Raw genomic sequence first — 17839 nt, forward strand, 5'->3', positions numbered from 1 at the left:
TTAAAGAGTACACCCTCCGGTCACTAATATAAGCAAAAATCAACATTTTGGATTCATTCATTTAATGATGTATGTGGTCTATAATAAAGACCACATACATCATTAAATGAATGAATCTAAAATGTTATTTTTTGTTTATAATAGTGACCGGAGGGTGTATAGTTGAAAAAGTATTTAATGTTGCATTAAAAATGACAATTAGTTTAAAATAACTTTTTTTTACAAATACCAATTTATATTATAAGATAATGTAAAGTAAAAATAATAACCTCAACGTGATACACATAATGTTTATTAAAGAGTATAGATGAAAAAGTATTTAATGTTACATTAAAAATGACAAATAGTTTAAAAGAACTTTTTTTACAAATAGCAATTTTTATTATAAGATAAGATAGACAGAGTATTGTTTGTCGTTAACTCATTTATAAGTTACCGTGAAATGGTAAACTCATATTGTTTGCCGTTAATCTTTGCCTTGGAATTTCACAACTTTTTTGGTGCTTCTTCGGATTTTATTTGAACTTTTTCTTCCTTTATCACTTCCCCCTCTTTTTTAAGTACCTTCTCTGAAATACAAAATAAATTAGGTTTTGCGATTAGGTTTCTGATAAAATTGAATTCGGGGTTAAATCTGTACAATTAGGTTTTGATAAAATTGAATTTGGTGAATTGGGGTTAAATCTGTAATTGAACTTGAATTAGGCGATTACCTTTAATTGCGGCTTCTCCAATTGTCGAAGACACACCGGAAATCACACCGGAACCAACAATGGAAGCCACGCCGTACAGGGTTTTTCCAATCTTAATCATCGTGAAAAGTGACGCAAGATTCTTCCGAAAAAGTTGGAATCTGGGAAAATGTTGGAAAATGAAGGAAAACGCGATAGAAATGTTGGAAAAAGTGACAAACCCGTGAAAAGTGAAATTTGATATGACGTGGTGTAATATTTCTCTTTCTTTGCTGTTTTTATTCTATATGTGATGTGACTCACTATAGCACTCCTTAAGACACAATTAATGTTTTTCTTTTGATGTTTTATTCTATAGTACTCTCCACCATTTGATGTTTTAGGACATAAAATTTAATGTTGTTTTTTTAAGTTTACCCATGTTGAAAAACATACCACATATTAGTTGTACAAATATTTAATATTAGTTAGATATTCGTACAAGGGTAAACTTTCAACAAGGGTAAAATTAACATTAAACATCTACATAACATTAAACATCAGTCTATGTTGATATCAACTTAACATTAAACATCTACATAAATTCTTTTTAATCGAGTTTGATGAAAATAGGATAATGATGTAGATATTTAATGACTAAAATTATCAATTTGTAACGAAAAAACTTAAATAACTAACTTATTATAAACATATAACTTAAAGGAAGATATATGACATTTGATATATATATATATATATATATATATATATATATATATAAAGTTTGCTGACTTAGACCAACAAAAATTAAGAAGGTCCAAGTTAGCAGAAAGTGCTCCTTTTCATTGGACAAAAATAACCTTCTTCTTTATTTAAAACTAATAACACGAGGGTTACCTTAATAATTTTCATTAAAACTTATTCATTAACTTGCACCAATTTGCTAACTTAGTCCCACTTTTATTTTATAACAAATAGCTTGAGGGATATTTACTAAACTACCTCTTACTTTAAATTGGTTTACACTAGTGGATATTTTTTTATAACTACCAATTTGCTAACTTAGACCCATAATTTGTGTGTGCGTGTGTGTGTGTGTGTGTGTGTGTTTTATGTGCGTAGTTGGAGAGATTAATCACTCGAGTTAGATATGAATATAATAAATGATAAATTGATATGAACTAGATATCCTAGATGCCTAAATCCAGAGATTAATCTCTCGAGTCAGATAAGATTACAATGAATGACAAAATTATCTCTCAACACACATGAGCGCACACACTACTGTGCAAATTAAATTTAATACACGACAACTCTCGTAATTTTTTACCACATATCCGAATTGAATTGAAAATCATTATCACATAAATTATGTCTTTAAAATTTAACATTAACATGATATCATTTGATATCCCAATGAAATACATCAAAATTAATGTCTTTTTTTTTTTTTGAGAGATCAAAATTAATGTCTTATAAATATTATAATGCAGATATGTGATAAAAAAAAAAAGTTATTTGATGTCATAATACTCCTTCCGTCTTAAATTAGGTGTCATCTTTTTTAATTTTTTTTGAGTTGTATTATTTGAACATCCATTTTTTTTACAACCATATTTTTATAAAGAAATGTATGTATTGACACGAAAACCAAAGCAATAGAGAGAGAAAGTAAAAATATAATACCAATACAACATTTCCATTAACATACCCTTATTTATAATACCAATACAAACATTTATTATTTTTTTCCATTTCAATCATCTATAACTTTTTTTTTTAAAGAATGATGCTTATAGCATTTCATTATTAATAAAATGTTTAATGCAACGAGGTTAATGATAATAAATCTTGGGACTAGCTGATAATGTGGCAACCCTTGCTAAGGTGTGAGCTACCTCATTTGCTTGTCGCCTACTAAACTCATCCTTAGAGTTTGTAAAGTATATGGTAAACAACTATCGGCATGCCGTAAGGATATGACCAGTCTTTGTAACATCCACTCGATTCTGATGAAAAGCATCCACGGTAACCTTTGATTCGGAGCAAAAATCAACGTGGTCAAAGGACATATAACTCAACCATTCCAAGGCATGATAAAGAGCTAGAGCTTCTCCTATGGAGACTGAACACAATGAGGAAATAGCAATCACTTTAACTAAGGCAAACGTACCTTCATCATCTCTTATGCAAATGCCAACCCCAGTGTTGTTCCGCTGATCCAAAAACGCGGCGTTCACGTTACATTTTACTCTACCATGAGAAGGGGGATGCCAATGGACCTGATTGTGCGCTGAGCTTTCTGCAATAATAGGAGCATTCTGATGTCTTTGCCCTGGACCTGATGTGATGCGCGAATCATAATTGGTGTTGTCGCCAAAAATAAAGCGCAAACTGTTAGTGTTTGCAGAACAATTGTTTGCTATCTTCCAATCTTCCAATATTCGAAGAGCACGATCCACAACCTGAGCAACCGTTTCTGAAGCGTCATCCCAAAGTGTGAGGTTCCTGTGTTTCCAAAGACTCCAAATATTTGCAACAAAACGTTGTTTGCTATCGGAAGGCAAATTATGCAGTAGCTGAAACATGGGCTGGACTGCTGTCACAGTGTGCTGAAGCGCTTGCTAAATCACCTGCCAAAGGCCGTTACGCTGCCAAACCTGCACCACAAATGGACAATTATAAAACACATGATGCAGATCTTCAGAACCAGCCTCACACGAAACACAATTCAACGGACAATGTACCCCCTTTATCTTGGAGTCTAACACGCGTAGGAAGACAACCGAGACAAATACGCCAGACTAAATTCTTAAATTTCGGAGGGCATTTCAAGCTCCAAATATTAGACCACTTACCCGATCTTCGAAGATGGGATGTGTCAACTAAGTCTTCAACACAAAGCTGATATGCACTCTTAGCCGAATACACCCCATTCTTTTCTGCCTTCCAAACCAATTTATCTTCCGCCACTTGCGCTACAAGAGGTGTGCGAACAATAGACGCTGCAATATCAGCGCTAAATACTTGTTGTATCACATCATAATTCCAAAGTCTTTGAACTATGATCAATTAAGCTACTAATAGAGAAACCGCTAACAAAGTGAGCGCCCACAATATTGTCTTGAATTCTATCCCCATTCACCAACTAAGGTTCAATATTGATTCTCAATTTCCTATACACCACCGAGCCCCACCACGCACAGTAAATCTAGATTTCAAGATAATTATCCAAACATAACTCGGGTTATGCCCCAAACTTGCATTCAGGTAATTACTGTTGGGAAAATATCTAGCTTTGATGATACGAGACACCAAAGAGTTTGGTTCAGACATGAATTTCCAACCTTGTTTTCCAATCATAGCCAAATTGAATGTTGTCATGTCTTTAAAGCCCATTCCTCCGTGTGTCTTGTGCATAGAAAGCTTCTCCCAGGACAACCAATGTATACCTCGATTTGTAGCACCTCTAGTCCCCCACCAAAAAGAATTCATCATTTTCTCTATGGTAGATATTAATGATGTAGGTAGCAGAAAAAATGCTCATCACGTACGACAGGATAGCTTGCAACACATTTTTAATCATCACCTCTCGTCCTGCTTTTAAGAGACACTTGCTACTCCACGAATTGATTTTTTGCCAGACACGGTCTTTGATATAAGAAAAGACAGAATTACGATCTCTTCCCACGGGAGGCCAAGATATTTACATGTGCCCAACACGGCTTGAACACCCATAATAGACGTAATCTCATTCCTCAAATCCTCAAGCACATTTCGACTGTAAAAGATTTCGGACTTGGGAAGACTTATGGCTTGCCCCGGCACTGCTTCATACATAGTAAGAATATCTTTCATAACGCGGCCTTGGTGCGCCTCAGCTTCGAAAAACAGGAAACAATCATCCGCAAAAAGGAGGTGAGTAACAGGCGGAGCACCTTTAAAGACAGAAGTACCTCCGAGCTCTCCTTGTGCTTCAACTCGCTTGATATGGCACGAAAGCCCTTTTGCACACATAATAAAAAGATAAGGGGAAAGGGGGGTCCCCTTGTCTCAATCATCTATAACTATTCCACTAACTATAGTTAATAAAGGTGTTTTAGTAAATGATACACATTTTACCATTAAAATCAACACTATAAATCATTTACTTAATAACTGTGTAAAACTCAGATGAGACGTCAATTGTAAGACGAGGGAGTATTAAATTGGAAATTGCGATGTCAATTTTTTTTTTTTTAGGGAGAAAAATAAGCGATGTCAATTGATATGTGTGTGTTAGAGCAATCTATTAAATGTTTCTCAATTATAAGCACTCTTGGAGAATATATTTTTCCTAAACAAACTCCTAATTAATACTACTAACTTCTTTTGAAATAAGAAAAGTCAAATTTAATACACATACAGACGAATGACAATTTAATAATATTCACACACAGAATAGAAACATTAATTGTACTAATAATTTTTCTTAAAAAATGTGATAAAGACAAAGTAGACTTATATATCCAGACAGAGGGAGTAAATATCATGAAACCCAATACTCCAAGGAGTACTAATAATATGTTGATAATTGATGATGCGTACTCACGAAACCCACGACAAATTCACACTAGTTAGAAACTGTGAAAAGCCTCGGGAAAAGAAGACTAAAAATGTGCCCTTAATTATTGATCATTTCATGAAGGAAGTAGAAAGAACATTACTATAACAGCTCCACCACACCATCTGAAAAATCAAGCTGAAGTAGAATCCACACTAGACCCAAGCAGCGAGATAACTTCCTACCAGATGAAAACCAACTAGGAAACCCACCCGAGAGAAAACCCCTTTGCAGTTGGACGATATATTTTCACACCTTGACATGCATCTTCATGAACGAGAAGTAAAAGATAAAAATATTGTTCATAATTGAGTTAAGAATGACAACCTTGCCACTAAGACTAATATACCTATTACTTCAATATCCGAGGTTAAAAATGAAAAGAAAAAAAAAATCTGTAAATAAAATGGGCGTAAACCTGGTAATTTACGGCTACTAATATTTTAGCAAATGTAATAAGCAAAACCCACTTTAAAAACATAAGTATTTTTTTTTTTCTTCTAATAAATTAGTATGAATTTCTTAATCAACACAAATTTTTAACTTCTTTCCTAATAAAAATTTGCAGCTTGATATAACCCTCTAATGATTGTTGGTATGACAATGAAAAAAGAGGACTTATTTTGGTTCAATTCCCAGCAGCTGGCGTCACTGGAAAGGTTTGATTCGATGCAGTAAACTAAAGACACTTCAATCTTACTGTTCTGAACCGCACGGTGTCCGCATGAGAAAAAACAGTGATCCTACAACTTCACTCAGTTTCACTGTGACACTGTCTATTTTTCTGAAAATGTATTTTCCACTGTACTAAGTATGAAGCTATATGCTAGTATATGAAATTCATGAGTCTTTTTTTTTTTGGTTGTGTAAGTTCATGAGTCTATGTTATGTGGAAATGTAACTCTAATCAACTACTAATATTGAAAAAAATAGCATTTCATAGTTGATTTACTTTAATTCTCAACATCAATAACCATCGTTCTAAGTTCTAACTATACTGATTTAACATATATAGTAATCTTAAAAAAAAAAATGTTAAAACAACAAACAATCAAGTTACAAACTCGACTTTGGGTTCCCTTGCACCAAATCATCAAAAGTATCAAAGGGTCCACATGTGATATTTCATCATATATGGTCATCGCCAATCTAAAATAGTACTCCCTCCGTTTCAAAATGAGTGTCGCTTTAGCCAAAAAAATTTGTTTCAAAATGAGTGTCGCTTTACATTTCCAATACAACTTTAATTTTTTTCTTCCAACTTTACCCTCTCCAACTTTTCTCTCACACAATTTTCAATGCAACTTTAATTTTGTCTTTTTCTTATAAAGTAAGGGCAGTTTAGTAAAAGCGTTATATCCAATGATTATTTCATTCTATTTCTTAATCTGTGTGCCAAAGCCTAAAACGACACTCATTTTGAAACGGAGGGAGTACTATCAATAGGAAAAGAGAAGGAACAAAAAGGTTGAGTTGAGATTACCAAGTAACTGAAAAGAAAAAGTTGATTAAAGACAGAGAGAACAAACTAACAAAAAATATTACATAAATAAATAAATAAAACAAAAAAGAACTAATTGAAGTTAAGAACATATATAGAAATAGAATTATCTGATTCTCTCTCCATATTCTTAAGCAAGACAGAGAGAGAAAAGAAAAGAACAAGATGAAAAAGAAAAAGGTCAAAAAAGTAAAATAAACCGTTGACGAGACCATAACCATAACCATCACAATCAAAAACATCTACATCGTAAAACATTGTCGTACACACCTACATCTACATCATCATTTTTTGTCTTCTTTCTGTTCTATTAACGTAGGAATATTAAGCTTATGTCATCATCATTATCATAACTTCTAATTCCAATGTTTCATCTTGTGTAATCGTGAACAAGACTTGTGTTGAGTCTCCAAGAAAGGAAATTTGGAATGCCATTTTCTGATTCTGCATCTGAATCATCCATGAAACTTAGCTCATTGCCATACATTTGACTCTGTGGTTGTGAGTACCATGAATTGTTGTTGTTGTAGAAGTTTCCTGACTCCATTATGCCGCTGTTAGTCGCGGCTGTAGTGGCAACCGCGGCGTTCGCTCTTCTCTCTTCCTTCTTGTATCTAATCCCGCAAGCATTGCATAGTGACTGCAAATTCAATTCGACCATTATTACAAAACATTCTTAAAATAAGATAAAAAAAAAAAAACAAGAATAACATCAAGAAACAAAAAATTATTATTAATAACAGTGACATTGGCTTGTACTGTATAAAATTTTGTCTCCTACCTAACAAAGTCAAACTCTTAACACTGAACTGAGACCTACTAGACTATAAATGTTTTTTTTTTCCGAACATTTATAGTCAGTCTACTACAAGGTCTCGGTTCATATATTTTGAACATAGACACAAAGATAGTAATGTATTTTTACCTTAGGGCCACGAGGACCATTCCTCCAAAGGGGTGTAGAAGTGGTGTCACAGCTAGCACATCGACGAGAAAGAAGAGAATCATTGTTAGAGTTACTACCAATATTGTTTCCTTTGCTTGACTTGGATTGAGATTGAGAATTATGTTTAGTGTTGGAAGATTTGCTACAAAAAAAATTAGCAAGAGAAGAGCGACGGTTTCGTTTATCTTGGTCTTCAGATAGACGTGTGGAAGGGGTAGCAAGAGAGAGTGTGCAATCAACAGAAGAAGATGGAGTAGTGTAAGAGTAAGGGTCAAAATCATAATGATCATTTTGTTGGTAGTTAGAGTAAAGCAAGGAGTAGTTAGAATTTGTTTGAGGATGAAACATACCACATGTGCATGTTCCTCCCATTATGTGACCTTGTTGAGAGCTACTACAACAATGATGCATCATTCGCGTAAATGAGTGATGATGATTATGAAGTTTTTTTGAGTGTGACAATATTATGTTGCAATGTTGTATGGAATGGTTTGAATTTATAGGAGGAGGAGAAGAAGAGTGAGAGAGAGAGAGTATAATGAACATAGGAAAAGGAAGGAAGAGAGGATGAGTGAGTGAGATTGATTGGGTAGTCAAAAGTGGGCACGTGACAGAGGGAACAGTCTTCCAGGATCTGCCTTCTTCGATCACGAGGCTTTTATTTAGCTTTACTAAATCCAATTCTATTCATCAACTCTGTATCCGTATCTCTCTGCCCCAAAGAAAATGGAATACTACTACTGCTAGTGGTACTACTTCCCTTTTCCTCTCTTCTCTCTTTTCTGCTTATTAATATTCTCATGCCTCCTTCTCTTCCCTCCCTCCTCAATTAACCTCGCTCTAATCCCAATATTAATATTAATGTTAAACATACACTCCTCTACCTGCAGTGCAGTCTTGGTAATCCAATGCCTTCATTAATTGCCAAAACTTTCATATTCCTAATTCTTAATCCATTGTATCCCTGCTTCGATCAATGCTAAAAAACACTTTCTTATTAATCCAATCTCTAACATTCACTCTCCGTTGGATGAAACATTTTATGTGAGACTCATTACCAAAGTGTGGTATCCGCATGGATTTCATCCAATAAGAAAGTGATATAAGTGTTAGCGAGAGTGTTCATAGCACTCATCCTCCTCACTTTTCTCTTTTACGATAAGTGTTAACGTAAATGTGTTGGATTTCAAATGTGAGTGATTAAGTCTTATATCATCTATGAGTAGATAAAATATTATATATACAAAAAATGATTTATATATCTAATGGCTTAAAGTTATTGGTAGAGATGGGTCGTCTCCCTCTTTCGTGGTCTTGAAGGACTAACCTATTGTTACTCCCGACACACTCATGTACTCCTCAACAAGATTAGTATTAGAGCTTTTGGTTTAAATATGTTATATTTGGTTGCAACATTAACTTTGCCCTTGTGGAGTTTTCAAATCAATAATGTGTTGATACAACAAGGATTACATAAGGTGTTCATTAGTCTGCATGCATTGATTAATAATAATGTAAGGTGTGCTATGAGATTATGCCAATGGTTGAACAGTTTCTTGCCAACATGAAAATTGTACCATAAGTTTTCAACCTGATTTTTGACTTGTGAAAATTCTTAGAGTGCTTTAACTTCAAGTGTCAACATTCTTTATAGAGCATGATTGTTCTTTTAAACTATAATTGTTGGTGTCGACAATAGAAACAACTGTATCGTTTTCAATCAAGGTGAAGACTGTTGGAATTGGTTAAAAAAAAAACATGTTAAAATAATTTCACATTTCTTAGAATTTGTAAAGGAACATGGAGATAAAGATTATATACATAGACTCTAGTTCTTCGTTACAAGATGCACCAGTCGAAAACACTTTAAGTTTGTATTTGACATTTTCTTTTCTCTTATACTCTTGTCTTAGGATTTGTTAAATGTAGTTAAGTATTTTCTCCGGAGGGTGAGAGAGTACTAGGGTTGGTGGGTGTTTAGGAGTAGTCTATATGTTGTACAAATTCGAATATAGGTTTATTCTCTTATTGTCATTAGACAATGGTTTTGGCTTTTTTTCGGTTTCCATATTATATTCGTGTGACTTGATTGTGTTCCTTTATTTTCACTATGTCCATTTTTCCTAAAAGCTGGTATTAGGGCTTTGGTTCAAGTAGGTGGAGAAGCGGGAGTGAGATTATGATGTTTGGATCAAGTATAGGAGGTAAGAACTCACACCTGAGGGGAGATTGTTGGGTTTTAAGTCTCAAATTATGTCTCGCATGGTTTGTGAATGAATGGATATAACGGTAGATACATAAGAGATGTGACTCTTATACATGATGTCTTAAGGTTTTAGGTGGAAATATTACATCTTCCTCTCTTGTGGTCTTTAAGCATTGGTCAATTGTTGCTCTCGGTGCTCTCTTGGACTCCCCGACAAAATGTTAGGAGTATATGTCTAAATTGAGAGTTTAACTCAAGATTAAATCAAAAATTTAGTCGTTTAGATGAGATAACTATTCGATTTACAAGTCTCACATTTTATGTTATCAATTTTTTGTAGAATTTTTGTTTTTTTTTAATACAAGAGGGTCGAAGCTTTGAGAAAAGAAAAAAAACTATTGGTTAACAATATGTGGAGTCAAATACCAATAATATCTGCTAAAAGTAAAGAACATGTTCATAAATAATCAAACAAAAACATCCATCACAATTAAAACACATTATTAGAAAGAATAAGTATAAAGGGAGTTTCAACTCAAAATATTAGTCTGCTAGATAGGAGAAAACTAATATATTTCAAATTTAGGCAAAACTGCTCTATACCCTGATCGTAAACTCAACAGAGTTACTCACTTGGCCCCATATTATATACGATACTTAAGTTGTGAGACAACTCTTAAAAAAGAAACTAAAAACTAATATATTGGATTTGATCCAACTATTTGATATAAAAAATTATTATCGATCCATTTTTTAAATTCAAATCGAATAAACCTTAAACAAAATTTGTTGAATTTTATGGTTGAAGTAATGTATTAGATATATTTAATAATTTTTTTATTCAAAATATTAGATATAAATTTTTTTAAAAAACTAATAATAAAAATCATTAATCTTTGTTTTTTTTTGTTGTTAAAATTGATTCTTCCATCAATTTAGTCTGGTCGAACTTCACAACGGAACATTCAAAACTACATTTCGCTTCTGGCGTGGAATATCAAGCAATATTGCAACCAGAAAGCGATAAAGAATCCCTATTTGTGGACATAACCAAAATCTCTCATTCTAAGCAACGTGGAACATTTTCAATGTGTTTATTTTCAACCACAATAACAATTATTGCGTTCAATTGTGAGTGTTTAAGTTGTACTTTGTATATGAATGAGTAAAATGTTCGATGTATAAGAGAGGGTGACACATAAATATAATGTCTTAAGATTTTAATTAGATGTGGTGTCTCATTGTCTTGTGATTCCGAAGCATTTGCCCCCAACGCTCCTCCAAACTTTCCAACACCATTGACTAAATTGTGTTAACAACATATTTAACAAAATTAACCATTTGATTTGTTACTGAATTTGAATTCTTTGCTTATGATGTGCATGTTTGGATGAGAAGCGAGATTGTCAGAATCAAGATGAACAATCATAACAAATTTTTTTTTTTTAAACATCAACCATAACAAAAGTTATACTTTATAAATACACAAAATCACGGTAGTTTAGTGTGATTTTCCAATCTACGTTGATCTAAACATGCACTCCTACTAATTTCTCACACCTAAACCGTGTTTAGAGCTATACTATATTACTATATGAGGTTCCTTGGTGCCGTACCGAGGGAATCACGTGATTGTAAAACAAAGCCAAGTAATTCGTGAATTGTCATGATAGTATCCTCATGCTCCAAATCCAACCTGAATGCTTTTTAGGAGTAGTTTGATGACGAGGGCAACAGTATTAGCCGTATAGCAAACAAGATGAATCGATGAATCCTGAAATTTGGATCACAATATTAAGAAGAAAAAGCTAAAGAGATAAAGGTATACCCTGCAATGATCAAAGCAACACTCTCTTGGTTTCTTACTTGGCTTGTTATGCGTCTAGTCCACTAGACAACAACACATTTCAATGGGTCAAAGATAGAAACTACACCAAAAAGAAAAAGACTAGCTCAAGTTCAAATACATTAAAGCCAAAAAATAGTATTATAAATATAGGGTTAAGGGACCCTACATTCATGATAGCTAAGTCCAAACAATCTCTCCTATGGAATATCGACCAAAAGATTCAAAAAACATTCAAAGAGAGAATCAGATCGTCTAGAGATTGATGAACAACAGTTCGACAAACGGGAATTAGCACCACTTTCCAAAAGATGCTCCCTATATTCGCTTTGTGAGTGAAGAAGTGAACTACGATTTGCCCAAGAAGCAAGCAAAGCAAAAACAAGTTAATCGTTTTTTCTGTCATTACATACATTTTCTACATTCTCACGCAACCTCACCTAACATGGATCAACTAATCTTGTGTTAAACTCAATTAAATTTCATATTTATTAACATGGTTTCTCCAAACAATTTTTTAATTTCATTGAATGAGTAATGTATCTATCTAACCTATATAAACTAAATACGTGAGTTATTTAATAAATATAAAAAATTGTGTGTCTATAAATATAATCGAAATGAGTATATTGATATTAATAAATCATTCTTATTTATCTCTTCATAGAAAAGAAAAGAAAAATATTAATAGTATAAATCACATAAGGATTTGATTATTATTTTTTGAGTCTTGCTAACTTGTATCTTAAAAGCACAAGATAAAAAACTAAATGTAAAAATTTAATCTTAAAATTGTACTATATTCATAACCTTAAAAACTTATCTTTTTAATGCAATATTTATTTTTTAATTAATTTTATTTTTATATCTTTATCTAGTTAGCATTTTCTTTATTTTTTTAATAAGTTGGAATAAAGAATTACTTCAAGACGAATGTGTGATTGCTAGTGGTTTAATTAATGGGTCACCGCCTCTGAACAAACAGTTCATGTTCTGCACAGTCTTATATGTAATGCTCTTGCTAATCATAATGTTACGTGGCTCGTTGGATTTTGTGGGGCCCGTTTATCACAGTTTTTAACTTTCCCAATGTGAAGGGTAAAAAGAAAATAAAATACTAATAATTGCCCAAATCGTATCTATGTACTAATAATGAAGTACAATGTCTAATGAATTGTTTATGGGTCATGTTAACTTATGCCCTTATGGCACAAGATAAGGAACCTAAAAGTAGAAATATTCCCTTAAATTTTGTGCATTCTATTTATTATAAATTCAAAAATTAAATTGAATGCACACATTCCAACAAAAAGTTACTATGTTGGGTACCTTATCTTGTGCCCTAAGGGCACAAGTTAACATTTCCCATTGTTTATAGAACTAGATAACAAGTTGGTGATGGACAAATTTCAAATAAACTTGATCACAAGTTAAAATTGGATGGTGTTTTATTCTAAGTGTTTGTAGAAACTCGATTTCTCTTTTTAAAATTTTAGGATAAATTTTTTTTTTGACGACAAATCAACAATGTTGATTATTAGTTAGCTAGAATAGTGTTGTTATGTTAGTCACAACATTTTTAATTATATTTCATCTTGTATTATGACTACTTTAATAATAAAATGAGCTAATTTTGTTTGAGGAAAAAAAGCGTGATACAAAGTTTTTGGAGGTTGATCTAATTTGACTAAATGAAATCTTTAAATCAACCAATTATTTTAGAGAGGAGGTTTTAGAGGACGCAAACATGTAGACATTTTACTTGATCACATACTCATATTTAGAAAAGGATAAAGCTAAATACAGCGAAAGAAAATTTCGTGAAACATAGCGAATCTTTTATAACCATTGGATAGGGAGGATTGTTTTTTGATTTCCATTTTTTCATCAACTACCTCCTTGTATTCCGCCAAAGAACAAACTGTCATTGGTTAATATTGTGTGGGGAAGCATTCGCTGTGTTTTCTTTCCCACTAAATAGCATTGCTCTTTAGAAAAAGTAATCAAATAATATATAATTTTTAAATATTTGAATGATATATATTTTTATGCATGAGCGTCTAAATGGTGTGTCATAAAATTGTTTGTGACCATTCAAATATATTTTTCTTGTTTAAGATTTGGGTTGAGCTCCTACGTACGATAATCCGAAGAAGATCCTATCCTATAATTGAATTTTTTTTGTTACAATCCTATCCTATAATTGATTTACTACCACTATAATAATTATTTTTAGTAAATTATATCGTCCACAAAGATGCCACGTGGGTATCGTGAAGAAATTCACTTGCATGCATGCAAAGATGTTGAACAAATAAGCCAGTCATTATAACAACATATTGTACCAATTCTACCATATATAGTATATTATTCATTAAAAAAATAAAGCAATAATGGTTATGATAAACTTCGGGAACACATAAAATTATATTCCTCAAAAGCAACAAGATACAACTGGAATGTCTGTCTTTATCTCACATTCTCACTTGGGGCTAGGGACATTTTTCTCTTTGTGGTTCAAAGATTCATTGAGAATAAAGAGAGAGCTTTATGGCTAGGTGGATTGGGATTGGTCTAGTGATTTTGTTGTTGACGAGGGTAGTGAAGTGATCCATAAGGTTTCAAAGTATACCAACATTGAAGAAATGGAATAAGAATGCGACGAAGGAAAATTAAAAGAAAGGGAAAGAAAAATAAAGTATCAGAGGTATGGGTGGACCAACATAGTATCAGTAAAGCGAATTACATATTTGTATTATAGGATAAACCCTTAATAAGACGTATACGTCCAATCTTAAGAAAGCTAAGTGTCAGCACTTATAAAGATCCACCTCTCCTTGCCGTCCTCATTACTACATTCACATACTTCAATAATAAAATTTAAAAGTAAAATCTGCATTTTTTTGTTTGTTGAAATATTCGATTTCTATGATCGAACAACCAACAATGTGTTGAATGCAGGAATACGAAGTTTTCATGATTATAAGAAAAACTAAATTCCCCAACAATGTGTTGAATGCAGGAATACGAAGTTTTCATGATTATAAGAAAAACTAAATTCCATTTATATAATAAAATCATATGCACACTATGTTCATCGTATGTAACTAATAATTGTCTTCTATAAGGTTTACAACCTTTTGGTCAAAGATGTTCTTAAACTAATGTACATATTTTATGTTGCTTAGTACTTCTTTGGTGCTATTTATGAAATTAGATAAATTAAAGATGTGATATAATAGCGACCAGTGGTGGAGCCAGGAAATTTATCGTAAATTCACATGTGATATAATATATAAACAGTCATAAATTGAAAGAAAAGAGGTTCGTCATTTTGTCAACAAAAGTATAATTTAAAATAGAGTTATTAATTGAAATTGACCATGTAATATACGTGAAGACTGAAAAATTGACTCTGTAATTAAATAACATGTATTCTGAACATGTAATCCGAGATTTTTATTATTTATAACCATGTAATATACGCGAAGTCCAAAAAAGCAACCAAGAGAGTGAATTTTTCCATGATTTCTTAGAGGCAAGTTAAGAATGTTAACATATGGCTTTGCACAGAAAAAATTATAAATTTTCGACAAACGACAAATTAATTATGAATTTTTAAAGTGTCAAAAACTCAAAAAACAAAAGAACAAGAATCTCGACCTATAAATCGAATTTTGAGCTCATTATTTGCAGAGACATCTATAAAAATACATAAAAAGGATCTGTATAGTTTCATATCATTTCGAAGTTGTTTAAATTTATTTTGATTTTTCAACCAAAACGTGCAAAATTGAAATTTTGTTCCACGTAAGCGTATACTCACAAGTCAAATTTAGTTCCCTAATTTTGTAGGCATGACTAGAATATGATAAGAACCTTCACAAATTTTGTAGTTTTTAAACGAGATACAAATTAATTATAAATTGTTTAAGAAATTCATAATTATGAGGGAATAAAAATTCATAATTAATTTATCCCTGGTAGAAGAAATTTAATTTTTTGTGTAAAGCTATATTTTAACGTGCTAAACATGTATGAAAAAATAGTGAAAAAATTCAACATGTAGATCACATTTTTAGACTACGCGTATTTTATAAGGTGGTCAAAAATAAGAAGAAATTCAAGTTACAATGCTAGAATATATGTTTTGTATTTTACACGGTCATTTTTCAGACATAATGTATATTACAGGGTCAATTTGAACAATTAACCCGTTAAAATAAGAGAGATGAACCTGTCAATAGTGTGCTAAATAAAATTAGGAGGTAAATGTCTTTTCCGATCCTATTTGCGTGTGAGAATTTTCAGATTTTGCCCAAATTTTTCTTTTTGTAAGTGTGTTAATGGCCTTTTGGATTGAGTCTAATATCCAAAAATTATCGATTAAGCCCGGACGACCGCCCAGGTCGCCGGGCGGTGAAACCGCCCCTGATAACGACATGATAAGCACTGATCATAGCAATAGAGGCCTTGAGAATTTAGTATTAATCCATAAATAGTATGTTAGATACAAAATTCAGTTAGTTAGTTAGTTAGTTAAGCATGTTTTGTTTGATTAGCAAGTAATCTTAAAAATTATGAAAAAAAATTAATTGTCAGGTCACTTTTCTGGAATTTATCTTTAAAGAAAAAATAGGAGGTCAAACAATAGGAAGAATCTCAAATTACATGGTAGAATCTATGTTTTTTGTACAGGTTCATTTTTTAGACTTCACATATATAACATGACCAATTTGAACAATTAACCATTCTTTAAACTAATGAAAGATATTTTTAAAATGGTCGATACAATTGAAACCCCAAATTTCTTCATATGAGTTGTCTCCCACGAAGCATGTCATTAGCTTTACTCCTCTACCACTCCAAAACAAACAAAGAACACATAATCCCTCTTCTTGTTCTTTAGATGAAATTGGTGAACAATGCTTATACATTATTTATAACTTTGTCAATCTCTTAGCCTTTTCTCTTCCTCGTTGCTTTTTTTTTTTTTTTTGAGGTATGTTATTTCGTTGAGTAGTTTCTTGATGAACTTTTCATGCTCTCTTAAAGAGTTATCAATGAACTTGAAATCTAGAATATACAATAGTTATAGCCTATGGCTCACATGAAATAATCATAACTAATGCACCATATTTGGTAGTTAATTTTGATCCAACAATACACTCAATTAACGTATAAATATGCTTTCACCTATTGGCGCATTATTTATACAAATAATATTTCCGTTGTCCAACATTGTTATTCCATACTTCAAAAAAATAAAAACATTGATATTCCTCTTTGGAGATTTTCCCTTTCCTATCATCAAAAGTTATATATAAAATAATGAAAATTTAATTAAAAATAATAATGAATTCTTATAATATAATTGATAGATTTTTTATGTGACCTCCTTACTAAGTAGGCCAAAGGGACAAATACAATACCTTGATGTACTTAAAGAGAAATTTAATAATGATAATTATTTTAGAAAGGATTTTTAAAACTCCATAAACGCTAAAAGCTATTTAACTCGTGTAAGGAGATTGTCATCTCTATAAATTATAAAGTGATAAAATCGCCATTTACATAAAAAGGGTGAAATATGGCTGAACTTGTCAAGTTTTTTTATGTTATGATTAACTTTCTTTCCATATTTGTTGTTGCAAAGAAATTTCCACGTAAGTCATTTTTATCATTGACAAATTTCCTCCTTTTTTTGTACAATATTTTTTTTCCATTTTAGTTACATTCTTTTAATTACAACAGGTAATATATGTTTTAAAGATGCTGATTGTCCTCAAGATATGTGCTCATATCCTTTTATACCGAAGTGTAATATTCACGGCTATTGTTCATGTTAAACATATGTTTGCACATATGCCCAAAGGTTCCTATATTTAGTGATTGCCCCAAGACATCATTTCATAAGTTGTCATTTAGTTATTGTTGGTACCCAATAGTCTTATTTATTTATTATTTTTTTTTTTGTATAGCCACCAACCTTGTAGTTAAGACTTTGTACTCTAAGATGAATGACAATGAAATGAAATAAGACAACAAATAATGTTATTTTAATTA

At 31.9% G+C, this 17839-nt stretch overlaps 2 protein-coding genes and 2 long non-coding RNA genes across 4 annotated transcripts; 1 reads left to right on the forward strand and 3 right to left on the reverse strand.

Moving 5' to 3' along the window:
* Positions 1-2629: 2629 nt before the first annotated feature.
* LOC146900818 (uncharacterized) lies at positions 2630-4688 on the reverse strand. Its single transcript, XM_085736980.1, has 5 exons — positions 4382-4688; positions 3530-3676; positions 3322-3331; positions 2845-3179; positions 2630-2796 (listed from the first exon to the last, which is right to left on the reverse strand). The coding sequence occupies exons 1-5, from the start codon at positions 4686-4688 to the stop codon at positions 2630-2632; spliced, it is 966 nt and encodes a 321-aa protein (XP_085593106.1).
* Positions 4689-6851: 2163 nt separating this feature from the next.
* On the reverse strand, positions 6852-8232 carry LOC146900819 (GATA transcription factor 18-like). Its single transcript, XM_085732711.1, has 2 exons — positions 7701-8232; positions 6852-7415 (listed from the first exon to the last, which is right to left on the reverse strand). The coding sequence occupies exons 1-2, from the start codon at positions 8133-8135 to the stop codon at positions 7146-7148; spliced, it is 705 nt and encodes a 234-aa protein (XP_085588837.1). The 5' UTR covers positions 8136-8232; the 3' UTR covers positions 6852-7145.
* Positions 8233-11132: 2900 nt separating this feature from the next.
* LOC146900820 (uncharacterized) lies at positions 11133-12286 on the reverse strand. Its single transcript, XR_015022109.1, has 2 exons — positions 11756-12286; positions 11133-11630 (listed from the first exon to the last, which is right to left on the reverse strand). It is a non-coding gene; the product is annotated as an uncharacterized LOC146900820 (long non-coding RNA).
* Positions 12287-17304: 5018 nt separating this feature from the next.
* On the forward strand, positions 17305-17839 carry LOC146900821 (uncharacterized). Its single transcript, XR_015022942.1, has 2 exons — positions 17305-17439; positions 17528-17839. It is a non-coding gene; the product is annotated as an uncharacterized LOC146900821 (long non-coding RNA).

The sequence above is a fragment of the Medicago sativa genome, chromosome 8, assembly GCF_051527215.1.
Source record: "Medicago sativa cultivar Bolivia chromosome 8, Bolivia_mono, whole genome shotgun sequence".
Lineage (NCBI taxonomy): Eukaryota > Viridiplantae > Streptophyta > Magnoliopsida > Fabales > Fabaceae > Medicago > Medicago sativa.